Genomic DNA, 26,844 nt, shown 5'->3' with positions numbered 1-26,844 from the left:
GTTTCAGAAACTGTTGGCCATCTTTCATTTGCTTTAGTAAATTCTAATTTAATTGGTACACCACTAATTAATAATTTATTTGTTGTAAATATTGGCCCATGTAATTTTCCGTAAAATTGCATTACTTTACTAGCATTACATAAAGTTGCTAAGTGTTCATTTGGATTTTCATAATTATATGCTGGTGTCCAAAAAGTTGTAACAAAGCCAGATGATGCAACAGTTGAGTTAGAATAATTTGATTGCTCAGTAACCGCTTCAATAAATGACATATAATTATAATTTTGAGCAGCTTGACTCACTAATGTTGATCCGAGATAAATAGCTAATTGATCAAATGCTGTGTTTAAAACGTAATTAGTCGGCGCAAAATTATTAATTGCTGCTGCAAAATTTGTTCCGTCTCTGTTTGTTAATTTACAAGTCAAATATAAATAAATATTTCGCATATCAATATACTCATCAGCTGATGCTTGAATTTCAAAATCAATTGTGTTTGAATCTATTACATTTGATTTAGGTCGATATTCAAGTATTTGTTGACTTTCAATTGTTCCTTGATATTTTACTTTTTCAAATAAATCTAATTCATCTTTTAAAATTTCAGTTGCCATATTTAAGCAAATATATCCAAATTACGTTTTTGTTTATTTTTACCTTTTTTTGATTTTCTAATAAATCGTTTTTTATTTTTTTTATTAGTTCTGGGTTTTCTTCTTAAACCAGAAACTTTGTTTTTATAAATTTTAGTTTTTACAGATTTTGATTTATGTGGCAAAAAATCAATATTATTAGGTTCAATTTGATTTATACCTTGAATTGGTATTCCTTCACCTTTTTGATTATTTTTTGCTTGTGCACAATAATATGAATTATAATCCATTCTGATAAGATGTACACATGTTGCTAATAAAAATACAACTAAGTTATATTTTGTACTGAGGTCTTATTATAAGCGTAGCAAATAATTTTCCTTTTCTAAAAATAAGATTGTTGTTTTCTTCATCAGTGATACGCAAAGTGATTGTATTAAATTCATTGTATTTTAATGGTATAAAATTTTTAACGTTGAAATCAATTTTTATAACATCATCTTTTTCCGAAATATTTGTAGGGATAATTCTTAATATATTAGATTTTTTATTTTGATAATTAGATTCAATAATTATATTACAATAAACAATTAAATAATTTATATTTCTCGAGACACTTAATGGACGAACATCACTTTTAATTTCTTCTATATTTTTAATAGATGTTTTTAAAGCGTTAGGAATGTCAGAATTTTGATATGTTAAATTAATTTTTTCATTGTTTATTATTTTATATAAGGAAAAATTATCAAATAAATTATTTATATTATAATTTTTCAAACCTAATAGTTTTTTTAAATTTTCGTTAAAATCAATATAAAAAACACCTCTTAACAAATAATATTCTACTTTCTTTTCATTGTCAGGTATTGCTTTTTTATTTGTTGGTTTTATTTTTTCATATTCTTCTTTACTTATTAAAACATCATCATCATCTAAATTATACCAAAATTTTGTTGGCATATAAAAATTTCCATTTTTAATTTTATAGATATTTTTTGTACTATCAAAATCAAATACAATATTATTAATTCTCCATTCTAAACCAGAACTGTATTCTCCATAATTACCAATTACCTTTGTTGAAGGCATTTTGAATGTTTTTGGATATCTTTTTTTAATAGTATTTTCAATGTTTCCATTAATTTTAGTTATAATTTCTTTTATATGGTCTTTCCAATGAATATCTTTGTTATGTAATATTTCGTAATTTTCAGTTATATTTTCTCCTAATGAATAATTTGAATCAAACTGCACAACAAATTTTGTAATATTGCTTAATCTATGTTTATCGTGCTCAACAATATCATTTTTTATGTCACCATAAAATGATTCTGGTACCCATTTGAAATTATAAGTAAGAACTAAATTTTCTAAAGGTTCTTTTAAATCAAGCCTTTTAGGAATAATTAGCTCAGCTAAAGCACACTCTTGTGGTTGTTTAAAAAATATGGATGGATTATAATCTACTTCTACAGTACATTCGTTATTATTATTAGTTAAATAAAAGTATTTATCGTCACTTTCAAAATAATTCATTTTTTAATCAATTTTTATTAATTCATTAGAGTAATAAGAACCTCTTATAATTACACCTTTTTTGTCTTTTACTTTATATTTATAATAAGGTGATGTATAAAATATTTTATGTATTATAAATATTTCATTGCTATAATTAGGAATATATCCTTTTTGAAATATATTTCTCATTAATTGTATTCTCACAAAATCACCAATTTTGTAATTTTGATTCTCTTGTGAAACTTTTATTTTGTATAAATTATTATATACTATTTTTTCATTATTTTTATTAACATCAACTGGTTTATATTTTGTTCTGCTGTGTGTCGTGTTGTTATAGTTATTAATAATATTTTTTAATACATTAATAAAATTTTTTGTTTTGTTATAATACATATATTTGTATAGTTTAACTTTAATTGTTTGATTCCAGCGTTCAACTACTCTAGCTTTAGATGAATCTTTTAATACTAAATGTTTTATTTTTCTCCACTTTAAATATTTTTTTAATTGTTTATTAGTAAATTCAAGACCAGCATCAGTAGATAATATACTAGGTTTGCGTTTAGATAATTTAAATATTTTAATAAAAGCTGCTTTTACAGTTATAGCAGTTTTATTTTTAAGTGGAATTCCCCATCCAAATTTTGATAAATTATCTATTACCATAAGTACATATCTATAATTCTTATTTATTGTAGGATATTTAATTTCAATTAAGTCTGCCTGCCAATTATGATCAATATAACGAGAAACAATTGAATTTCTTTTAAATTTATGTTTTACTGGTCGATGAATTCCATATACATTTTGTTTTGTTAACCATCTTTTAATTTCATTATATGTTATAAATGGATATTCTTCTTTAATTACTTTATATAAATTATCAATTCCACTAAAACTTGATGATTTTGTAATATTATAGTATGCTTCAGATATAGTTTTATTAATATTTTTTCCATTCAAATGATTTTGAGACATTAGGTAACTTATAATTTGGCTTTTCTAAATTTCTTAAGTTGTAATTACGTTTAGCTGTAAATAATTGTTTTTTAATTAACGATAAAACATTAGGTTTAATATTTAATTTATTTTGACCAAGTTTATTCTTATTTTTGAAAGTAGTAAATGCTTTTCTTCTTAAAATTTTTGGAGTTACATAATCATCATCATTATCTTCTATTTTTTGAGGGATTCTATTTATGGGAACATTATCTTCAAATACATTATTTGTTACATTAATATAATCTTTGTCTTCAATATTGTTAAATTTCCTTTTAAATATCAAAAATCTTCTTAAAGAATCAGCATATAATTTAGCTTTGTCACGCTCTGTATAATTTGTGTTTAAAATTAAATGTATTTCTTTGTCCAAGTCATTTAATCGTAATAAATTTGGTTCAGTTTGTAATTTTTGAACATTTAAAAACTCTGAAATTTTATTATTGGAATTATTATCATTCATTAATTTAAGTTTTTTAAAACTCATTTTACGTATATTTTTCTCTGACTTTATTTATGATTTTTTTACCAAAATGACTAATTAAATGAGATATTGCTTGTTGAACAAGTATTTTTAAAAAGATATTGCCACCTTTTTGTATTAAAATATTTTTTCTTTTAATTATAGGAGATTTTATAGAAAGTTGTCGCAATTTATTTTTATAAATTTTAAGTTTATTGAAATCACAAGTTTTTAATGGTATATTTCCAAGTAAACAATTTTTAGCTATTTCTGATATTGCATTTATAATACAATTATTAGCTTGTTTTAATAATTGTTTTCGATCTTTTTTTGTTTTTGCTGTACTTAATTTTTTTAAATATGAAACACAACGTAAAATATTTTTTAATTTATTTGTTTTTAATGTAGACGCATTGGTTTTCATTTTCATGAAAAATGTTAGATCTAACTCTTATATTATCAGGTGTGTTTTGGTCAAAATCCAATAATAAATAACTGAAAGGTTTGTTTTTTGTTGCATCAATATAAGAGTCATATATAAACTTTGGATTACTGCTATCAATTTGATTACTTAATATTTTGACAGAAAGTGTTTCCCTTGGATTACTCATTAAAATAACATATGTGGAATTAGTTGAAATATCACGCATATATTTATTTTTAGGAAATAAATTTTGTATTAACAATATAACTGTTATATTTTTATGATGTGATAATTTAGTAAATAAATCACTTATAAATAAATCATTGCCTACAGTATGCATGTTATCATCAATTATTAATAAATTATTTTCGTTAGAATCAAACATTTCAATATTGCTTTTATCAAAAGTATTAACTTTTTTAATATTTATTCCATGAACATTGTTTATTATAGGAAAACCTTGTCCAGAATAATATACAATTTTGTCAAAATAAAATCCAAATAATTCATACATGTTATTTAACATTTTACAAACAAATTCAGTTTTTCCCGAACCCGATGGACCATAGATAATAAATCTTCTCGGGTGTTTAAATGTTGCATCATATGTTGCCATTACAAATTTTAAAATATTAATATTTAGTATTAATTAATATTACACTATATATTTATTAATGTCCTTGAATTTAGTTATAAATAAAGAAACTTTTTAAAATTTTGTTTTAGTTAATATTCGTTTATTATGGCTTTTCTTTCACCAAGTTTCAATGATTTAAAAATTATTATATGTTCTAATGGTTTCAAAATTGATTGTGAATTTATTTTAAGAGAAATTGGATTTTGTTTTAACAATATAAGTGGAAGTGTACCATTTAATTGTCGTATAAATCGAAATAAAATTGATGTTTCAAATCAATATTTAATTGACTACCTTGAAAATGAATTTCATGGATTAAAATTCAACAAAAAGTTTGAGTATGGATTATCAGCAAGTGAATTTGTTCCTGTTATTAAAGCAATATATCATTTAAATTCCAATACTAAAGCAAAGTATATTGGAATAACTAAAAATGATGAAGGGATTAAAGGACTATTATATAAAGCAGGATTTGGTCATTTAATTATTGAAATTGATAACATTGATGTTCTCAAAATTTGTGATAAAACTATTCCTACTGATGGAGAGTTAATGGTTATTCAACAAAATGATATAAGTATTCAACCTTGTAATATTCATGATAGACTTAAATCTATCTATAAACCTCTCTGCGCAAAAACTAAAGCTGAATATTTGTATAAATTATTAAACGACAATAAATCGGATTTAACTCAAGGCCAAGTTTTATATTAATATAAATAGTTGAAAAATTTTATTTTAAATCATTAATAATGAAGCCATTGAATAATGATATACCTTCTTTGAATAATCTTTATAAATCAGATAGTGTTAAACAAACTATATATAGTATTTTAAGTGAAGAATTTGACTACGTTTTTGATTCTCTATTAAATGATGCTAAATGCATCAAATCATTATTAGTTAAAGAAATAATTCGCAATAAAATTGACATTAAAGAAATGTATATTCAATATGGATTCCCTATGGAAAACTTGAAACAATTAAAAATTATATTGGATACAATTAAAGAATGGAAGACTAATGAAGATTGTGACAATGTATTTACCAATAATTGGGATAATGAGGTATATAATTCTAAAACTAATACTAATAACAACTAATTTTTAGTATTTTATAGGAATAAAAGAATTGTTCAAATAATCATCATTTGTTGGCACATATTATAATCAACTAGAAAAAACTTATTTTAATATTATTTGTACTGTACTTAATTTAATTAATAATTAAAAAATAAAAATGTTTTAATTTAATTTTTTTTATTTTTTAAAATAAAATAATTACAATATTGAAAATATATATATATAAAATTATATAATGATATATTTTTTTTAATAAATTGGATATATATAGTTTATTTAAAATTTAACAATGATTAAATAATAGTATAAACATTTTAATCTATTAAATATATAAAATAAAAATAGTTTTAAAAATTAAAATTAATAAACATTATAATAAAATAAAAATATTAATAATATTTAAAATAAAATGTATTATTTTCCAGTAGAACCAAATCCTTTGTCAGCTCTTTGTGTTTGTTTAAAAGTTGCATTAAACATTGTCACTTTTTTCAATGGTAATATAATAATTTGTGCAATTTTATCTCCATGAATATAGGCAAAATTATTAATGCTATTATTAATCAATAGCACTTTTATTTCACCAGTATAATCTGAATCGATGACACCAGCTCCTATATCTATACCCTTTAATGCCATTGAACTTCGTGCACATATTTGCCCATAACATCCATTCGGAATTTGCATTTTTACACCAGTTGAAATTAATTTTCTTTCATTTTGTTGCAATACTCCTACATCATTTGCATACAGATCATAACCTGCACTCTGTTCACTTCCTTTTGTTGGTATCTTTCCATCATTTATTAAGTTAATTTTCAATTGTTCATCTAAACAAAAAATAATGTTTATAATATTTAAGATTAACAACTAAATATATAATCTTACCATTCGGTACAATACATTTTGGAAGTGAAGATATACATTCAAATGATCGTTCATTATAATATTTAATATCTGCAACTATTGCATTGGCTAATAAAAGATCTTTTCTAAACATGTAATTGTCTAAAACATTTTCGTTAATTATTTCTATCTTAATATAAGTATCATTATTATCAACCCAAAAGCAACGCATAATTAAATTTACATTTTTTAATTCAATTATATCAAAAAATTTTCCAGCTGAAAATTTTGGTATATCATAATTGTTTTTAATCTTAATAATACATCTATTCATTGGCTCAATTATATAATCAAACAAAGGTATTATATTAATAATACCAAAAGATGACAATTTAATTAAACTTTTTTGAATATTATCTTGGGTAATGGGTAGAGATTTTTCAGTTATATAGGCTCCATTAATTATGTTATTAGAAATTTTTGCCACAGAATTCATATTTAATAACTGGTTTAATTGTTGTGGAGAAGTTATTTTTTTAATAACTATTTTGCTAAATTTTTCTAGAGATAATGGGGGAGTTGATGATGATGATGATGATGATGTTGATGCTATCTGATCGTTTAAATGAATTGATGAATTTTGAGATGTATCTATAAAAATTATAAATAAGATTTATAATGACCAAACGGAAGACAATTCACACCATCATCTAAAATGAATGATTTGTCGTCAAAAGGTTGTAATACAAATTTTTGTAATTGAACAGATTTCAAATTATGATTTTTAGATTCAATTTTGTTCATCGTCGTATTAAAATATTTTTCTTCATTTAAAACATTTATGTAATGATTATGTGTCATATAATTATTTATAATATATTTTTTTACACCTTTAGCCACACGTTTATTCATAACTTCATCATATTTAATAGAATATAATTTACTTTTTAATCCAATAAATTCATTTACTGGTTTTTCTCCATATTCTGATTTTAAATATCCAATCATTTTTTGATGTTTGTCATTATATAAACTATGATTTTTTGAAAAATTTGAGTAATCCATTATAGGTGAGAAATATTTTTTCAAATCTTCATAATAGTCGTTAGTTTTAATTTCATAAACTAAACTGTCCGTATCTGTATATAATAATTTTATTTTATTATTATAATGATTTTTAAAAACTTTGTAATGCATAGAATACATGTAATATTTAGAAAGTTCTAAAACGGAAAATCCAATAAATATTGGTTTATCTAAAGTTACATTTGTCTTATTCATTTTAATCAAAGCAGAGTTCTCAGTTAGAATCTGTGCAGTATTAAAATTTAATTTTTGAATATATTTATTTGCTTGTTTCCAATTTAAAGCAAATTTTATATCTATATGTTTTCTTTTGTCTTCAATACTTTTACCAAATACAGAATTATTCATTAATTTATACAAATCTTTTTCAAAATCATTTGTTGCAATTTTTCTAAGATTTGTATTTATTGATATATAAGATTTTAAAAAATCGCTTTGATAAAACCCTATTCCGCGGTGAATTTTTTTATTTTTAATCCTAATTCCAAATACAGTTTTAAATTTTTAAAATGAATAATATATTTAGTTTTATCATAAAATGTTAATAATAATTTTTCCGTAGCTGATCGATTATATCCATACATTTTAAGATCTTTCAATAAATTGTGTTGATAATCACTTAATAAATTGTTTGTAATTTTTAATTTTTCTGGAGCAAGTGGAAAATCATGTTTGTCATGTAAATTTGAAGGATATTCTAAGTCACATTCTAAAATATATCCTTTGTCACCATTTGTTTCAATAGTATTCCAATTTATACTGTTAAGAGTAGTAATGTCAACCCAATTAAAATTTTTTAAAGGTAATTTTTCGCTAAGACTTTTACCATATAGATTATTTACATCTAAATGAGTTAAAAAGATAGTGTCGTTTTTATCATCAAAATTTTTACAATATTTATTATTAACAATTGAATGTCTTTTAAAGACATTACAAATTCCTCCTCTTATTCCTTGTTCAATAAACATGTACATGTCAATATCTTGCATTAGTTCAATTTCTATTTTTGTTAATTTTAAAGCGGCGGCCCACGCCAAACCAGGTATAGAATAAAAATGACAAGGTTCAAGTTCATATTTATCAAATATCATTTTTCTAAAAGTTTGAAAAATATCACATAGTAAAGCTGTATCCAATAAACAATAGAAATCATGATATTCTCCCAAATTTTTAATTTTCATTATTTTCCAAATTTTTTTAGCAAAATTGTAATCTTCAACACTGATTGATGTATCATTTAATTTAGAATAAAATTTTTCAATTGTTGGTAACTCTGGTTCATCAAATTTTTCCCAACTATCCATGTATTCATATGGATATACTCCTTTTTTAAATAACATTCCAATAAAGTCATTATTAATTTTATTACAAAATATTTGTTTAGTTATCGAAAAATTATTATTTGAAGATTTTAAATTTTTTACTAATACATCTAAACTTTCACTTAAAAATTGGCACGAATCAAGTACTTTTATATTATCCAAAGATATTGAAATAAATTTTTCTATAGATTGTGGTATAACAGTACAGCTTTTAAAATAATTTGATTGTAAACTTGCTATTATAAAATGCGAGTCGTAATTTTTTAAATTGTGAAAAAATAAAGGTATTTTATAAGGTAGTTTGAATCTTATGTTACACATTTTATGAGCAGATCCTCTATATTTTCCAGTTAAATGATCATGATCATAAACCTTATCTTCAGGTTTAATATAGTTTTTACATAAAAAACAAATAGTTGATAAATGATGTTCTTTTAATTCAGAATCAGTAATTATCATTGAATTTTCTTGAACTAATTCAGCATTTATTTGTGTTGAAATTAAAGATAATGTATTTAAAAAATGATTCATACAGTTTTTTCCTCTGTAAACTTTATAAAAGTAAATTTCATTTTGATTTTTTATAACAATAATAGAGTAACCACAAGCGACATGTTGAGCTGTTTGTTTAGTTTTTTTATTAAGTTGCGATTTTTCTTTTACTAATAAAGATTCAAAATCAGCATACATTACATATGGAAATTTATACATATACTCATAGTGTTCAAATTTCATAGTTGGTTTTTTTGACATTTTGACAGTAAGAGGTTTAAAGTGTAAACAATTTTTATAATGTTCGTTTAATTTAATTTTAGTTAAAAATCCATTTAAGCAATTAGAACAGAAATGTCGATAATTTGCTTGCATACTTCCACACAGTCTATTGAAATTTTTAATATAATAGAAATGATTATTATACAACAATAATTTAATAGAATGCTTTGCTTTATGTTTTGATATATAAAGTGGTACAATTGATTCTTCATAAGTTGAAATTTTTTCCCAAGTATAAATATTTATACGAATATTTAGATGTTTATTATTAATTTCAAATTTTTTAATAGATTTTAAATTTAATGGGAATTTTAAATTTTTCAAATTTATATATTTTAAAAATGGTTTAAGTTGAGATAAACGTTCTAAATGAGGACTTTTTTTATTATTAAACTTATAATAATTATTAGCAATAAATCCTAATACAGACCAAATAAAACATTTTTTATCATTAGTTTTTATTGAAATAATTGCACGTTTTCTTAACACATGATCAGGTAGTTTAGTAGTTTCACAACCCCCTTTTAGTGGATTGTATTTAGCTATTCGTACATCTAATCTGTCTATTTCATTTATTATCCAACCGCTACCAAGTGATTCAAATGTATTAATTTTATTATCAAAATAATTTATTAGTCGATTTATTATATATTTATTTTTATAATATTTATTTATTATAAAATTATCACTTGTAAAATAACTTATTGTATAACTTCTAACGCCAGCAGTTTCTTTATAAAATGTACATTGCAAACAAAATTGAATTTTTGTTGATACAAATTTTTCCAAGACATAATCAATTAATCTTTTAATATCATATTGATATTTTAAGAAAAAGTCTTCACTGTTTTTGTAATCTTCAACTGGATATAGTTCATATTGTTGAAGAAAATGTTTGAAAGCATGTTTTGATAATTTGAAGTTTAGATTTTCTGGTAATTTTAGTTTACTTATATTTCCTGATCCAGTTTGGGTAAATTCTATTAATTTATGTTTAATAAACGAAAACATAGTATAAAATAGAATGCCACAAAGTAAACAATTTATCGGCATTGTAATATTTGAGTTTTTAAAACAATTATCATAATGTTTCCTCACTTCGCTATAATGACTTATTTCTGATAAACATATTTGACATCTAGTACTTGATATGATTTTATTATGGTGAGCAAGTCTTTGATGATGTATATATAACCGATGTGAAGAAAAACTTTCATTACAGTCATTGCAATTGAATTGTATAGTTGACTCCTCCATAATGTCTAAATAAAATGAAAATAAAAATAATTAATTTTTACTTAATTATACTAAATATTTTTATAATATTTAGTTGTTTTCAATATATTTATAAAATATTAGATGAAATTAAATCTCAAAAGCAGATAGATTATATAATAAAAGATGAAATTGATAATTGTTATTTATCAGTTCATACAATAATTAATTTAAATGCATCTATATTATGGAATGAAACCGAATCAAAGTTTATTTGGCAGAGCAAATTTCCAGACAATAATATACATTCATATATCTCAAGTTACACGAAACCATATTTACTAGAACTAATTCAAAACAGTACAAAAGATTGTATATGCTGTAATTAAAATTTATTTTTTAAAAAACTATATTTTTTATTTAAAACTATTTTATTATTGTAACACTATATAATTTAAAATTTTTATTAAATTAAATAATTTTTAAAAATTAAATACATTTAGTAATATATTAATTATTATAAAAAATTAATACTTTGTTATAAATATATTTTTTAATTAGTTATCTGTACTATTTTAATAACTTGTAAAAAATGAATTTTGATATTTATAAATAATAAACAAAATATAAATTTTAAATTTTATAATAAAATGCAAATTAATATTAATATATTAATTAATAATATAAAATCGTCAGCAACATCGTGCTACTACAATATAAAAATAATTAATAACATAATAGTAGCACGATTGATGTTACTGTCTCCAATAGACAAATTTTATTATAGCCAAACAGTTAAAATAAAAATATATTAATAATATTAATATAATTAATAATATAAATATTTTTAGTAATATTAATATATTTAATAATATTAATATATTTAATAATATTAATATATTTAATAATATTAATATATTTAATAATTTTAATATATTTAATAATTTGAATAATATATACGGTTAACGGTACCAAACGGTTAAAATAAAAATATTTTAATAATATTAATATAATAAATTATATTAATATAATTAATAATATAAATATTTTTAGTAATATTAATATATTTAATAATATTAATATATTTAATAATATTAATATATTTAATAATATTAATATATTTAATAATTTTAATATATTTAATAATTTGAATAATATATACGGTTAACGGTACCAAACGGTTAAAATAAAAATATTTTAATAATATTAATATAATAAATTATATTAATATAATTAATAATATTAATATTTTTAGTAATAATAATATATTTAATAATATAAATATTTTAATAATATTAATATATTTAATAATATTAATAACTTTAATAATATTAATATATTTAATAATATTAATATATTTAATAATATTAATAACTTTAATAATATTAATATATTTAATAATATTAATATATTTAATAATATTAATAACTTTAATAATATTAATATATTTAATAATATTAATATATTTAATAATATTAATATATTTAATAATATTAATATATTTAATAATATTAATATATTTAATAATATTAATATATTTAATAATATTAATATACTTAATAATATTAATATATTTAATAATATTAATATATTTAATAATATTAATATATTTAATAATATTAATATATTTAATAATATTAATAATATTAATATATTTAATATTTTGAATAATATATATATATATATATATATATAATTAATAATATAAATAATACTAAAAATATAAATATTATTAATAATATATTTATATTTAAAAATATAAATTATACTGAAAATATTTTTATTAAATCAAAATTTTTAAAATATAAATATAAATAATATAAATACAATTTAAAAAATTATTACAAATACTATATAACTAAAAATTATGTTTTATGCTAACCTTCCAGCAACTGTTATCGAAACAGATCATAGTTATTAATAATTGTTTTAAACTATAATTGTCACATTGGAACTATGCCATTAGTAGACTAAGTTTAAATAGCTTTATTAATAACATTTGTCTGGATTAGAAAAACAAATGTTTTTTACAGCAATACTGTTTATTAATTATAAACAGTTATAAATAAACATAATTTTTTTAGTTACAATTAGTCAGCTCTTCTAATTGAACTAGTGTTTATAAATTAAACAGTTAAAGTAAATTAAAATAATAATAAAACAAATGCATCAAATATTTATTTAAAATTTTATAAGCAATAAAATACAAAGTTGATTAAATAAGTTTTAAAATACATAAAATAATTGATTATAATATTTATATAATAAAATAAAAATTTGATTAAATAAGTTTTAAAATACATAAAATTATTGATTAAAATATTTATATAATAAAATAAAAATTTGATTAAATAAGTTTTTAAAATACATAAAATAATTGATTATAACATTTATATAATATAGTATAATAATAAGTTTGATTAAAATATAACATTATTAATAATTAATAAAATATATTAACATTACAAAATTATAAATTTATGTATAACATAATTGACAATTAACATTTTACATGCAATTTTAATGAAATTTATGTATTAAGACAAAATAAGCTTTTTAACTTTGAGCTGAAAGTTAAAAAATACTCAATTTTGTAACTTTTTTACATAGATTTTTTAGGGCAACTTTTACAACTTTTACATTTGCACATGCATTCCATTTGTACATCAATGCCTTTGAGTTCTGCGAAATGTTTTAATACACGTATAGCAAATGGGATTTTTATTTCATCCATTCTGAACCGTTGGCTACCTCTTTTGATTTTATTATCCATTTTAGAATAGTAGTAATTTAAGAAAACTACTTTACCTTTAGTATTTAATCCAAATCCATTGAAATCTAAAATAAAATATGTTACAAATTGAAAAAATAATTTTAAAAAAATATATTTACCTGATCTGTTAAGAGAAATGAACTTTTCGTCATCTTTATCCACAGTGCCAGTGTTCTCGACAATATCAAAATTGTCCTCATTGTCAATCTCTGCGCTTGTAATAACCTTCTGTTTTTTTGGTACAGGTTTAGTTGCCTTTGAAGTGGACTGTTTTGTTGCACGCTTTTTACCCTTTGGTTCAACCAAAACTATGGGTGCATCAGACCCCTGACTTGAGTCAGAATCGCTACCCTCCAAATTCTCATTTGATACAAATTCACGAGATTTTTGAGACATCTGTAACACAAAAATAATTAAAACATTTATCAAAGTTAAATACTCCACTTACTTTTGACTGTATATAACTCAGTATATTACTTTGTTATCTGTAGTACAAGTAAGTTTTGTCTTTAACTACAAACGCTAAAAACGATTATGATTTCAAAAAATGATTTTACTGCGCTTTTATACTCATAAATTGAGGAAAAACTTGTTAAAATAAAAATAATTACATTTGGGCGTTAGCTACATTTTGACAAGCATAACCAAAGTATTAGGGGGACAAATTTTTTAAAATTATATATATGAATATATAAATAAATTTAAAATAAAAATATATAATTTTTTTTTTAAAAAAAAATTAAAAGAAAAAATTAAAAAATACACAAATTTTATGTTATATCTATTAATCCATATTAGATAATTTAAAAATTCTTTCGAATATTTTTACATATTATTATTATTAAATTGATTCAATAATAATATTTTTTAAAAATACTAAATATTTTGAGAAAAATAAAAAAACGTAATTTTTTGTGTGCGTGTATGATTTTATAGTCGTAATTTTTGAACGGTAAGCAGTAACAAAAATCTGATTTCATAATTGAAATCTAGAGTAAAAATCCTATAAAATTGATACCTCACACGATACCTAGGTCTCATCATAGACCCTAGGGCCCATTTTTTTTTTTTTTTAATTTTTTTTTCGAAAATATTAACCCACCTAAGACTTAATATAAACTCATTTAGACCTTAAATAAAGATTTTAGCATTTTTTAGTGTATTTTAGATAAATTTTAATATTTAATTTTCAATTTACCCCCCTGTAGACACTTTGGTTGTTGTTAAAACACCCAAAGTCAAAACTACACCCAAAGTCGAGCCACACCTGAACGACTATTTTTTATTTTTGTGTAAAAACCGAGGCACACCCGATTTAATTGCAATTAGAAGGTGAAATTTTCTGTATATATATCGCAAGTTTAGTTAAATAAATTTATCATTTAGTTTTACAACTACTTTTGTATAACTTTTTAATATTAATAATATTAATAACTATGCCTAAAGTTAATAAAACTAAACTTCATTCATGTGATTGCTGGTACAACAGAAAACCACTTCCAAACTGGCCGTCTCCATCAAATGGTATGTATTACTAAATAATTATATATATTTAAATAATTTTGTTATATTATATTAATATTTTTTTTATTTTTCAATAGTTTGCGAAAACAATAAGGTGTATAAATGCTCCCTATGTGGATACGAGGATTGGATCATATCTGCTGTCAAAACGCACATCGTTCGAAGACATTCAAAACAAGTTCAAAAGCATTTCGATGAATTTGGTGACGTCAGAAAATTTGTTGAAGTTTGGGACCTGAAGACGGAAGCGGTGGACGACAATATTAACTTGGATTAATTTTTGTATTTTTTTATAACTTAATATTGTCTTTAAATTAATAAAATTAATTTTATTTTCAAAATTGATGTGTATTTTTTCTTAAAAAACTGGTCAAAGGAGGTAAGTGTTAAAACCTAGACAACATTAATAGTTATTTATACATATGATATAACTTACATATAAAAATTTTTTTAATTTAATTAAATTCAATTAATTATTATTATTTTATTATTATTTTTGAATCAATTACTAAAAAAATATATTGATATTAAATTTTTAAAAAAAAACAATTAGAACTAAAATAATTATTAAATAGATATTTAGATAATATTATAAAAATAATAGTTTTATTTTTTTTAATAATGACATATTTTTATATAAATAATAAAATATTATTATAACTTTAATTTGTTTTATGTTTTTTTTTTGAAATAAACTTATTATAATAATTGTGTACATTATTATATTAAAATCAGATATTAAATATTTATAATTAAGGTATAATTAATTAATTATTTGTAATTTTTCAAAAAAAATTAAAAAAAAATGTTTGACTAAAATATGTATGTTTTACTACTAACTAAAAAATATAATGTATACTATGACATATAATAAATAAAATTATAAAGATAATTATAATAAAATCTAAATTAATAGTTTTATTTAGTAAATAAATTAAGTTTATATATTCTAAATTATAATTTGTTTTTAAATATATCAATTTATTTATGTTGATTATATATTTATTTAAAAACGATACAAAAAAAACAAATTAATAGATATTTATTTTATATCTTTATATATAAAAATAATATGTTAGTATCTATACTTTATTTTTTATTTTTTTTTTAAATTTTTGATATTCATATTTTTAATAATAATAAAATAATGTTAATAATATTTTCATAATGTTTAAATACTGATATTATACTTATTGTTATCTAAAAGTTTATTATATTTAAAGTTATTTGTTTAATCATTTTATAAAAATAAATTGTTAAAATAAAGTCTAGAAACTTTATAATATAAAATTAATATACAGTACAATAATACTTTAATGATTATAAAGAAATTTTTCAAATTTTTTTTTAATAAAACTAACTTTTTTTAAAAAAAGAAAAATAGTCATATGAGATAAAAATATAATATTTTATTATTTAATAAATATTTTTTTTTAAAAAAAATAAATAAAATCTTATTCTAATAGATAATAATAACAATACTTGAAACTATAATATATATAAAATAATTTTATTAGAGTTAATAAATTTAAAAACATTACTATAACTTTAAATATTGTTTTGTTTTTAATAAAAAAATATTTAATAAATAAGTTTATCTTTATTACATTATAATACAACAAAAAACATATATTATACTGTATATTAATATCAATAAAAATGTTTATCAAAAATTTTTTGATGACTTTAAAAAATATAAATTATATCGATTTTAAAAAAATAATTTTTTTACTATTATTAATCATGGAGATAAAAATAATTTTTAAAAAATACATACATTAAGACACTGGATATAATTTACTTTTATAAATAATATAATAAGTTGTTTTCTATATTTAATTTAATTTTTTTTAAAAATATTTATTTGCTTTTTTATTAAAATAAAAATATATATAAATCTGTTATGATTAGGGTTTTAAAATAATTAATAGATTGCATTAAATTCCTGGAAATTTTTGTTTGTTTGTCATTTTAAGTACACATTTACTTATTAATAGACATATTTTCAATGAGAGAATTCCTGAATTTAAAAAAAAGTAGAAATGAAAGTAATTTTCCACTAAAATATAAAAAAATAATATTCCCATTAAATATCCCTTTTATATTTATTTTTACATACTAGATATATTATCAATAATGCTAAAATAAATTAAATAAATATTATAATTTTAATTAAATATGAAAATCTATTAAGAAAATTCAATTGAAATTAAATATAATTTTTTATTTATAATAAATAATAATTAACTGTAATATAACTTACATATAAAAATAATAATAAGTTGGTATTTTTACTTATCTTTTTTTTAATAAATTCAATTAATTATTATTATTATTATTTAAAACACTTACTATATATATAGACATTAAACTTTTTTTTTAATTTAAACTAAAATAATTATTAGAGAGATATTTAGATAATTTTATACAAATAATAGTTTTATTTTTTGTAATAATATTAAATTTATATAAAATAAAATAAAAACACTACTATAACATGATGTTTTTACTAAACTATTAAATAAATTAAGTTATATTAAGTTAAATTAAATCTAATAAATAAAATTAAAAAAATTCATTAAAAGATTTTGAAAATTCAATTGAAATAAAATAATTATTCATAATATTTAAATAATATTATATTAATAAAAATTTTATAGACATATATTATATAATATAAAAATACAACTATAACTTTAACTTGATTTTTTTTACTAAACTACTAAATAAATTAAATTATCTTGTACATTATTATACTTTAAAAAAACAAATATTAAATATTAATATCAATAAAATCTAATATTGAAATTTTTATAACTAATTAAGTTATAACTAATTAAGTTATAACTAATTAATTATTTGTAATTTAAAAAATAAAAAATAAATAAATATTTTAAAAAATATTTTTTTAGCTAACTAAAAAAAACAATAATCTATACTATGACATCTAGTAAATAAAATTATTATAAAATTATTACAAAATTTTAATTAATGTTTTTTTATTGAATAAATTGAGATCAATTAAGATAATCTTGTACATTATTATATTGAAAACAGTTTGTAAATACTAATATTAATAAAAATTTTATCAAAAAATTTAAAATTAACTTTTAAATAATAAAATTATTGATATTTAAAAAAAAATAATAATAAATAACTCAAAATAATATATATATATATAGTATGACATCTATTTTTATAAAAAAAAATTAATTAATTAATTTCAACTTGTACATTTGTATGACGCTTTAAAAAAATATTTGTAAATTTCCTGAATAATTACTATAAAATAAAACTGTATATAAACATCGTAATTTTAGATTATATACAAATAAATGTTTTAATAAAACATTTATTTTATTTTATTTTTATAAAAAAATTGTTTGTTTTTTATTATATACATATTATTCTAAGTTTTTTTAAAAAAAATAAAATAAAAATAATTTATAAGTTAAAATGTTTATTGCTAATAAGGACCTAGTAAATTATTTTATTTATTTAATCTATCTTGGTCTAACTTATTTTGGTTATAAACTAGTTGAATTGTATTATGTTTATTCAAAATTGCCCCCTGGTCCACTACCGTTACCAATTTTGGGAAATAATTTAAGTAATAAAAAATTAATTAAATTTTAATAATATATATATATAAACTATATTTTTTTAAATCCTAATTATTTATAATTATTAATTAATTAATTAATTTTATTTAATTTAATTAAGTGTTTTGGACATCGGCTCACATTGATGTTGTTATGCGTAGATTGGCCAAAAAATATGGTCCCGTTTTTACCGTATATGTTGGCCATAAACCCCAAGTAATTGTTGCCGACATAACCATTGCCAATACGTTGTTTAAGCAAAAAAATTACAGTGGACGCCCGACATTGTTTACAAGTATTAATTATAATTATAATTATAATATAAATTTTATTTTTTTACACATTGTTTACTAGTATTACTAATAATAATAATTATAATATAAATTTTATATTTTAAACATTGCTTACTAGTATTACTAATAATTATTATAATATAAATTTTATTTTTTTACACATTGTTTACTAGTATTACTAATAATAATAATTATAATATAAATTTTATATTTTAAACATTGCTTACTAGTATTACTAATAATTATTATAATATAAATTTTATTTTTTTACACATTGTTTACTAGTATTACTAATAATAATAATTATAATATAAATTTTATATTTTAAACATTGCTTACTAGTATTACTAATAATTATTATAATATAAATTTTATTTTTTTACACATTGTTTACTAGTATTAATAATAGTAAATAATAATTATAATTATAATATAAACTTTATTTTTTACACATTGTTTACTAGTATTACTAATAATAATTATAATAATAATATAAATTAATTTTTTTCAGTTCTATCGGTTAATTAAATTAATTTTTTTTAATTTTTTTTCAAACAATCAAGCTCAATTTTATACCAATGAAAATATGTGCGATATTGCTACAAGCGATTATGATGAACGTTGGGCAGCCCTACGATTAATTGGCCACAAAGCAATAGTGTAGGTTAATTTTATTTAATTATTTAAAAATTTTAAAAAAATTAATTAGAAAATAATAGTAGTTTTTTTTAATTTTCAGAAATTATTCGAGAGACGAAAAATTGGCAAAAATTATTAGCGATTGTGTGGACACAACCATTAGAAAGATTAGCCAAAAAGAGTCTAACAAACCGTTTAAGCCGAACACCTATCTGTTTGATTTGACATTCAATATAATAGCAAAAAGTTTATTCAAAAAATCGTATGTAAAAAATTGTTTTTATTAAATTATAACAAGGGGTGTGATTCAAATATTACGTTTGCATTAAAAAAAATAGACCCCCTCCCCGATGTTAGCAATATTTTTGTTGTTATTGTTGTTGAATATATAGTTTCTGGCAAAAATTAGTTATGTCCATACATACAGAACAACTGACATAAACCAATCATAGTTTAATTTAAAAATTTATATTGTTATGGTAACAAAACTACTTTTTTAGTCTAATGTTATAAATACCACTTAAAATATTATTTTAAACTTAGATCTCAACAATATATATATTTTTTCAAAATAAAAATTCACAAACTGATCTTTACATATTTAGCACTAATATGAGCCAATGCGTGTCAAATGCTCTTCATCTGTGGTTATGTAGAACCCATACCCTCAACCCCTCCCCCAAGTGTGAACGTAATATATGAATCTCCCCCACCAACTAATATTGTTTTAATTAATTAATTTTTTAAATTTTTTTTTTGAAAAAAAAGTATTCCGTTAACTGACAGTGAATACGATTTTATTAAATACTATTGCCGTGACATTAACAACGAATTCAGTGGCAGTCGTATACTATTGGATTTGTCGCCACTGTTTGGTTGGCTATTCCCACAGATTGCCCAAAAATTTTCGAAGGCTATCATCAAATTCAATCAATTCAATTATGAGAAGCTTAAGCTACACTATTTGGATAGCGATAGGGGTGGCGATGATGGTTATGAATCGGTTGTCCAAAATTACAAACTAGACACCGATGACGATGACAATGATTTTTGCGATGCCATTATCAAAGCTAAACGGGACGGTCTACGGGATAACAAGCAATGGTCAAAATATCTGACCGACCGGAATCTCGGTCTGATGGTTTCAAATATGTTTGATACAGGGGTGGCAACAATGGACGATAGTAGCCAATGGTTGCTATTGTGGATGACCTACTATCCCCAGTGTCAACAGTTGATGAGACAGGAAATCAGTGAGATTATTGGCGACCAACAGCCCCGACACTCTGATAGATATCAATGTCATTATGTGATGGCATTTATAGCCGAAATGTTACGCTATATGAGTCTATTGAGTTTCTATCATAAAACATTGGAAACAACTAAAATAGGTATATATATATATTGCACCCAAATTTTTTTTTATATGTTTTACGGTATATATATATATATATTTTAGACATATAAATATTATATGTAGTTATACTGCTATTTTTATATATCATATAATAAGTACTGTATTAAACTTTTTTTTAAAAATCATATCAAAAAATCGTATAGGGTAGTCATATATATATATATATATATATATATATATATAAATATATAAGTAGTAGTTTTTTAATACATAATTTTTATTTTTTAGTTTTTTTTAATTATTTATACTATAATTAATGAATCTCAATTTTTTTATTTAATATATATATATATATATATACTATTAATGCTATAGCAGTTGTGTGTGTATTAATTAATTGCTAAAAACTACTACTAATACTAACACGTATATCTAACTAACATATTAACTAGATTTATAAAAAAAAATAATTCAAAACATTTCACTTAAATATACAATATTTATATCTATATATATATATATATAGAAAAATATACAGTTCCCAAAAACACTATTGTACTGTTATACTTGGGCCATGTTATGCGCGAAGATAGCCAATGGGGTACCGATGGCCACAGTTTCCGACCGGAACGTTTCATCGATACGGATACTGGCCACTATACGGGCAGCAAATGCCCGCAGCTGATACCCTATAGTGTCGGCCTCAGAAAATGTGTGGCCGAAAAACTGGCCAACGCTACCTTGTTTATCATATGCGTACGACTACTGCAGTCAACCAAACGTATCGAACTGGCCGATAGTCAGGGCATAAGTCCCGATCCATTGATTTCCGATAGACGACTGCCCAGAGCCTATAAGATTGTTATCGAACCGAATATTTGAAATTTTTTGAATTGAAAAAAAGACAACTAAAGATGCAATTTTTAAAAATTTTATTATTTTTTTTTTTAATAAAAAAATAGATAAATAAATATAATTTTTTTTTTTAATCAATTAATTATATATTAAATATATATAATTTAGTATAGTTTTGCATGTAATTCAAGAAATGTGTAATTTTTTTTAATCTTTAATATGTATTTTTTAATTTTTGTTGATTTTTTATTGTTGTAATTTTTGTTATTTTTCAATAAAAAATTCAAATTGTAATTAATTAATTTTTTATAAACATAATTTTTATTTTCTTTTTTTTAAATGTATTTTATATATAAAAATAATAATATTTTAAAAGTTAAATAACACACTATTTGTTTTGTCTATGAGGATAATTATTAAAATTTTTAATAATAATTTAATATATTTATATATATATTATATATATTAACTAATTGTTTTAAATTAAAAAAAACAAATAATAATCTATGAAATCGATTTAATTAAATTAAATTAATTAATTAATAAAAACATTTTTTTTATTGAAAATAATAAAAAACAAAAAAAATAAAAAAAAATTATTTAATTATTTTCGTGACATTTATTGTTGCGGTTTTTTTTCGTGACCACTTTACGCCCGTTTCTCTACTCTAACCATAATTTTCTTGGTTTGCATAACACCTGAATTATAATAAAATTCCATTGGTTTCTATAAGGGGGGCGCCGGCGGGGGATGCGTGGGAGGCGGGTATAAAAAAATCAAATAATATCATTAATTATATAATGCTAAATATAGTTTTTTTTTAAAAAAAAAACACTATTGATAGCTAACCCCAGTATCGTGGAACCGGTACTTATGGACGGCATAGGCCAGTCCAAGTTTGGCCTCAATTTCGGCCAATCGTACACCAAGACAAATACGTGGACCGATACCGAACGGCAGATAGACGTACTGATTGTGTTTGGTATTGGCGGGTGCTAGAAATCGTTCCGGCTGAAATTGGTCAGCATCGGGAAACAGTTGATCATCCCGGTGCATAGCATAGCTAGGTATATGAACTAGTTGACCTTTCCGTATTTGGATACCAGTTCTCAATTGATAATCATCCGATGCCTCCCTTTCCAGATACGGTGTAAACGGATATAATCGCATCGATTCCATAATAACTGCGTCCAAGTATTTCAATGAATGCAATAGTATATCGTAGTCGTTGTCTTTCTGTTTGGGGGAACGGGAGGAACGGGATGTTATAAATAGATATATTTATTTATATCAGGGTTGCTATAGGTTTTCGATTTCAAGTGGGGGTATAGGGGGGAGGGGTAAAATGGCAAAAAAAACTCGAAAGTTTGGGGCTGTATAGGAGGGGGTGAACATTTTAAAAAAATTTTATTTTTAAACGACAATTTTTATTCAAAATTTTTAGTAAATTCCCACTAAATTCCCAATAGCTTCCCAATAACTTTCCAATAATTTTTCTAATAACTTCTCATTAGATTCTATATAAATTCCCACTAAATTCCCACTAATTTCTCACTAAATTCCCACTAAATACCTAATAACTTCCTAATAAATTATATATACAGTATATATATATAGTTTTTAGATACCTGTGCCCGGTTTAGCTGTGTAAAAAAATCTATATTGTTATCTAAGTTTTTTTTAAAAAAATTAAAAAACATAGTATTTATTGATTACTATTATTATTATTATTATTTAATACCTGACTATCATGTTTGAAATATTGGTCGACTTCATTGAACAGTTTTTCCTGGACTACGGGATTCTTGGCCAACAAATACGCTAATATCGATAATGTTGTGGCAGTTGTCTCGTAGCCGGCAATAAAAAACAGTAGACATTGCGATTGTAGTTCATTGTTGGTTAGGACTAAAAAATAATAATTAATTAATTATAAACAGTATTTAGTTAACTAAAAAAAAAAATAAAAATATAAAAATAATTTATTTTATTTTTTTAAAAATCAAATACTTTTGTCAATTGATTTTTTCGGCGACACGTTTTCGTCGACAAATTTTCCCATCAGATTAGTATCAATGCCATCAGTTTTACCGGTAATATCCGTATCATCGGTGGTCGTCGTCATCATTGAGTCTAACATTATCTGCAAAAAGTCGACCCGTTTTTGATGATTATTATTACTGTGATTGTCACCAGTTTTCAGTTCATGATGTCGACGGCGTTCATCGATAATTTGTTGGGTAAAATCCTGGAAAAATTTCGTAGCTTTCGGATCGAAAAATGTCAATCCTAGCCAACCGGCCAGCGATGGCATCGCCAACATTACCAGGATTTTCAGATTCAAATCCTGACTGAAAAATGACTGTACATTCCTGATGATAGGGTTGTCCTCATCGAACAGTGCATCAACTTTGACACCGAAAGCAACCTGAATGATGACTTCCATACTGTAGGCACCGAACAGACGTTTCATATCCGACCCGTCCCGTGACGACCCGTTATCGGCGGACATTGTCCTCAGATTCTTGTCCATTGTTTCCAGACATTCGTCAATCAATGGTAGCATTTGTTTCAATTTTTTTGTTGAAAATGCCGGCGTTATTAGCGATCGGACTCTTTTCCAATTTTCGCCGTTAAGATTGGCCACCATATTGTCGGTTAATGGATCCGAACCGTTACCCGATGACTGAAATAATTTAATAAATTGAAAAAAAAAGAAAATATTATTTAATTAATTAATTTTATTTTTTTAGGGTGGGGGGGTTAAAAATTAAATGTTAATTTTTATATATATATATATATAAGGTTATAATATTACTATTACTATTACTATTACTATTACTATTACTATTACTATTACTATTACTATTACTATTACTATTACTATTACTATTACTATTACTATTACTATTACTATTACTATTACTATTACTATTACTATTACTATTACTATTACTATTACTATTACTATTACTATTACTATTACTATTACTATTACTATTACTATTACTATTACTATTACTATTACTATTACTATTACTATTACTATTACTATTACTATTACTATTACTATTACTATTACTATTACTATTACTATTACTATTACTATTACTATTACTATTACTATTACTATTACTATTACTATTACTATTACTATTACTATTACTATTACTATTACTATTACTATTACTATTACTATTACTATTACTATTACTATTACTATTACTATTACTATTACTATTACTATTACTATTACTATTACTATTACTATTACTATTACTATTACTATTACTATTACTATTACTATTACTATTACTATTACTATTACTATTACTATTACTATTACTATTACTATTACTATTACTATTACTATTACTATTACTATTACTATTACTATTACTATTACTATTACTATTACTATTACTATTACTATTACTATTACTATTACTATTACTATTACTATTACTATTACTATTACTATTACTATTACTATTACTATTACTATTACTATTACTATTACTATTACTATTACTATTACTATTACTATTACTATTACTATTACTATTACTATTACTATTACTATTACTATTACTATTACTATTACTATTACTATTACTATTACTACTTACTAATAATAATATAAAAAATTAATTAATACCCGTTTGTTTGCAAAACTATGAAAATCTTTGACCAGAACGTCGCGAATCAATACCGGATCCGACAAATAGAGTACCGGTTTCGACATCTCATAGTAACCGAAACATTTGCCGTACCGACGGTACAAATCGATTTCCAATTCCTGTAACGGTTTTCTGTACTGAGCCCACAAACCTACCGATGCTGTTTGAATGCCCTGCGACTCCCAATACATACATTTTGATTGATAATATCTAATAAATTATTTTGTTGTTAACAATAATAATAATAATGAAACAATTAATTAATTAATTTAAGAAAATAATAATTATTATTATTATTAATTTAAGAAAATAATAATAATTATTATTATTATTAATTTAAGGGTTTTATTTATTTTTTGTTGAAAATTATATTTAATATCTGTCAGTAAAATTAATAATAATAAATGTTGTAAAAATTATTATTAATTTTTTTTTAATAATACTATTTAATAATTAATATTTATATATTAGGTATTTATTAATAGGTATTAAGTATTTAGACTGCTATGGAATTAAATTATTTTATATAATTTTTATTTTTTTTTTAAAAATATAAATATTTTTTTGTATTACCTGTAAATTGCAAAGAAAATTACTAATACAATAGCAAACCATTTAATTAGCGGATGCAAAATAAATAAATAAAATAGTTGTAACATTTTGTTGCTTTTTTAAAAAAATATAAAAATAAATTTTGAATAGAAATAATCAACAGATTTTTTAAAATATACTTAATATAGTAATCATTAAAAATTATTAATTTTATTTTGTTTTTTGCTAATCATTTAATGATTTTTTCAGTTAATTATTTATATAAAATTTATATATAGTTTTTTTTTATTAATTAATGGAAAAATTTTATATAAAGTGCTTATTTTTATTAATATATATATAAAATAATAATAATATCTCAATTAATTATGACTTATAAATATTTGCAATGTTTTTTTTTTTAAATAAATTTTTTTTGAATAATTATAACAATTGTAATATTTTTTTTAAGTATTATACTGTAATATACGGTATAGTGTTATAATTTTTTTTAGTTTAGTATTAAACTTTAAATTTTTTTTATAATTAAAAACATTTATAACGATTCAGGGTACTATAATTATTATAATTATAATATTCCCCTAAATTAGTTAGCATTGTATC

At 21.2% G+C, this 26,844-nt stretch overlaps 3 protein-coding genes across 3 annotated transcripts; 1 reads left to right on the top strand and 2 right to left on the bottom strand.

The window, feature by feature from the left end:
* Nucleotides 1-6,136: 6,136 nt before the first annotated feature.
* LOC128953329 (uncharacterized) lies at nt 6,137-6,664 on the bottom strand. The gene is made up of 2 exons (XM_054298816.1): nt 6,611-6,664; nt 6,137-6,514 (listed from the first exon to the last, which is right to left on the bottom strand). The coding sequence occupies exons 1-2, from the start codon at nt 6,662-6,664 to the stop codon at nt 6,137-6,139; spliced, it is 432 nt and encodes a 143-aa protein (XP_054154791.1).
* A 12,103-nt stretch (nt 6,665-18,767) lies between these two features.
* LOC128953243 (cytochrome P450 1A2-like) lies at nt 18,768-22,067 on the top strand. Its single transcript, XM_054298718.1, has 6 exons — nt 18,768-18,872; nt 18,986-19,159; nt 19,721-19,817; nt 19,897-20,058; nt 20,565-21,187; nt 21,680-22,067. Coding segments are annotated over exons 1-6 (1,413 nt in total). The 5' UTR covers nt 18,768-18,871; the 3' UTR covers nt 22,036-22,067.
* Nucleotides 22,068-22,624: 557 nt separating this feature from the next.
* LOC128953269 (cytochrome P450 3A24-like) lies at nt 22,625-26,295 on the bottom strand. The gene is made up of 6 exons (XM_054298748.1): nt 26,263-26,295; nt 25,668-25,899; nt 24,020-24,695; nt 23,751-23,917; nt 22,859-23,245; nt 22,625-22,735 (listed from the first exon to the last, which is right to left on the bottom strand). The coding sequence occupies exons 2-6, from the start codon at nt 25,878-25,880 to the stop codon at nt 22,658-22,660; spliced, it is 1,521 nt and encodes a 506-aa protein (XP_054154723.1). The 5' UTR covers nt 25,881-25,899; nt 26,263-26,295; the 3' UTR covers nt 22,625-22,657.
* Between the last annotated feature and the right edge of the window lie 549 nt (nt 26,296-26,844).

The sequence above is a fragment of the Oppia nitens genome, unplaced genomic scaffold (genome assembly GCF_028296485.1).
Source record: "Oppia nitens isolate AA-2021 unplaced genomic scaffold, nextdenovo-longstitch-racon4-pilon3 scaffold21_pilon_pilon_pilon, whole genome shotgun sequence".
NCBI lineage: Eukaryota > Metazoa > Arthropoda > Arachnida > Sarcoptiformes > Oppiidae > Oppia > Oppia nitens.
The sequence above is the reverse complement of the archived record's forward strand: the minus strand, read 5'-3'. Positions and strand labels throughout refer to the sequence as shown.

Excerpts from the sequence above, each read along its gene's own strand:
- LOC128953329 (XM_054298816.1), bottom strand. The coding sequence starts at position 6,664 with ATGAACGATCATTTGAATGTATATCTTCACTTCCAAAATGTATTGTAC. Across the intron at positions 6,515-6,610 it reads AAAATGTATTGTACCGAATG|ATACCAACAAAAGGAAGTGA; the intron begins GTAAGATTATAT and ends AATGATGGAAAG.
- LOC128953243 (XM_054298718.1), top strand. Across the intron at positions 19,160-19,720 it reads ACGCCCGACATTGTTTACAA|CTCAATTTTATACCAATGAA; the intron begins GTATTAATTATA and ends CAAACAATCAAG. Across the intron at positions 20,059-20,564 it reads AAAAGTTTATTCAAAAAATC|TATTCCGTTAACTGACAGTG; the intron begins GTATGTAAAAAA and ends TTGAAAAAAAAG.
- LOC128953269 (XM_054298748.1), bottom strand. The coding sequence starts at position 25,880 with ATGTATTGGGAGTCGCAGGGCATTCAAACAGCATCGGTAGGTTTGTGG. Across the intron at positions 23,246-23,750 it reads ATTTCAAACATGATAGTCAG|AAAGACAACGACTACGATAT; the intron begins GTATTAAATAAT and ends TCCCCCAAACAG. Across the intron at positions 22,736-22,858 it reads ACCGGTTCCACGATACTGGG|AAACCAATGGAATTTTATTA; the intron begins GTTAGCTATCAA and ends CCCCCCTTATAG.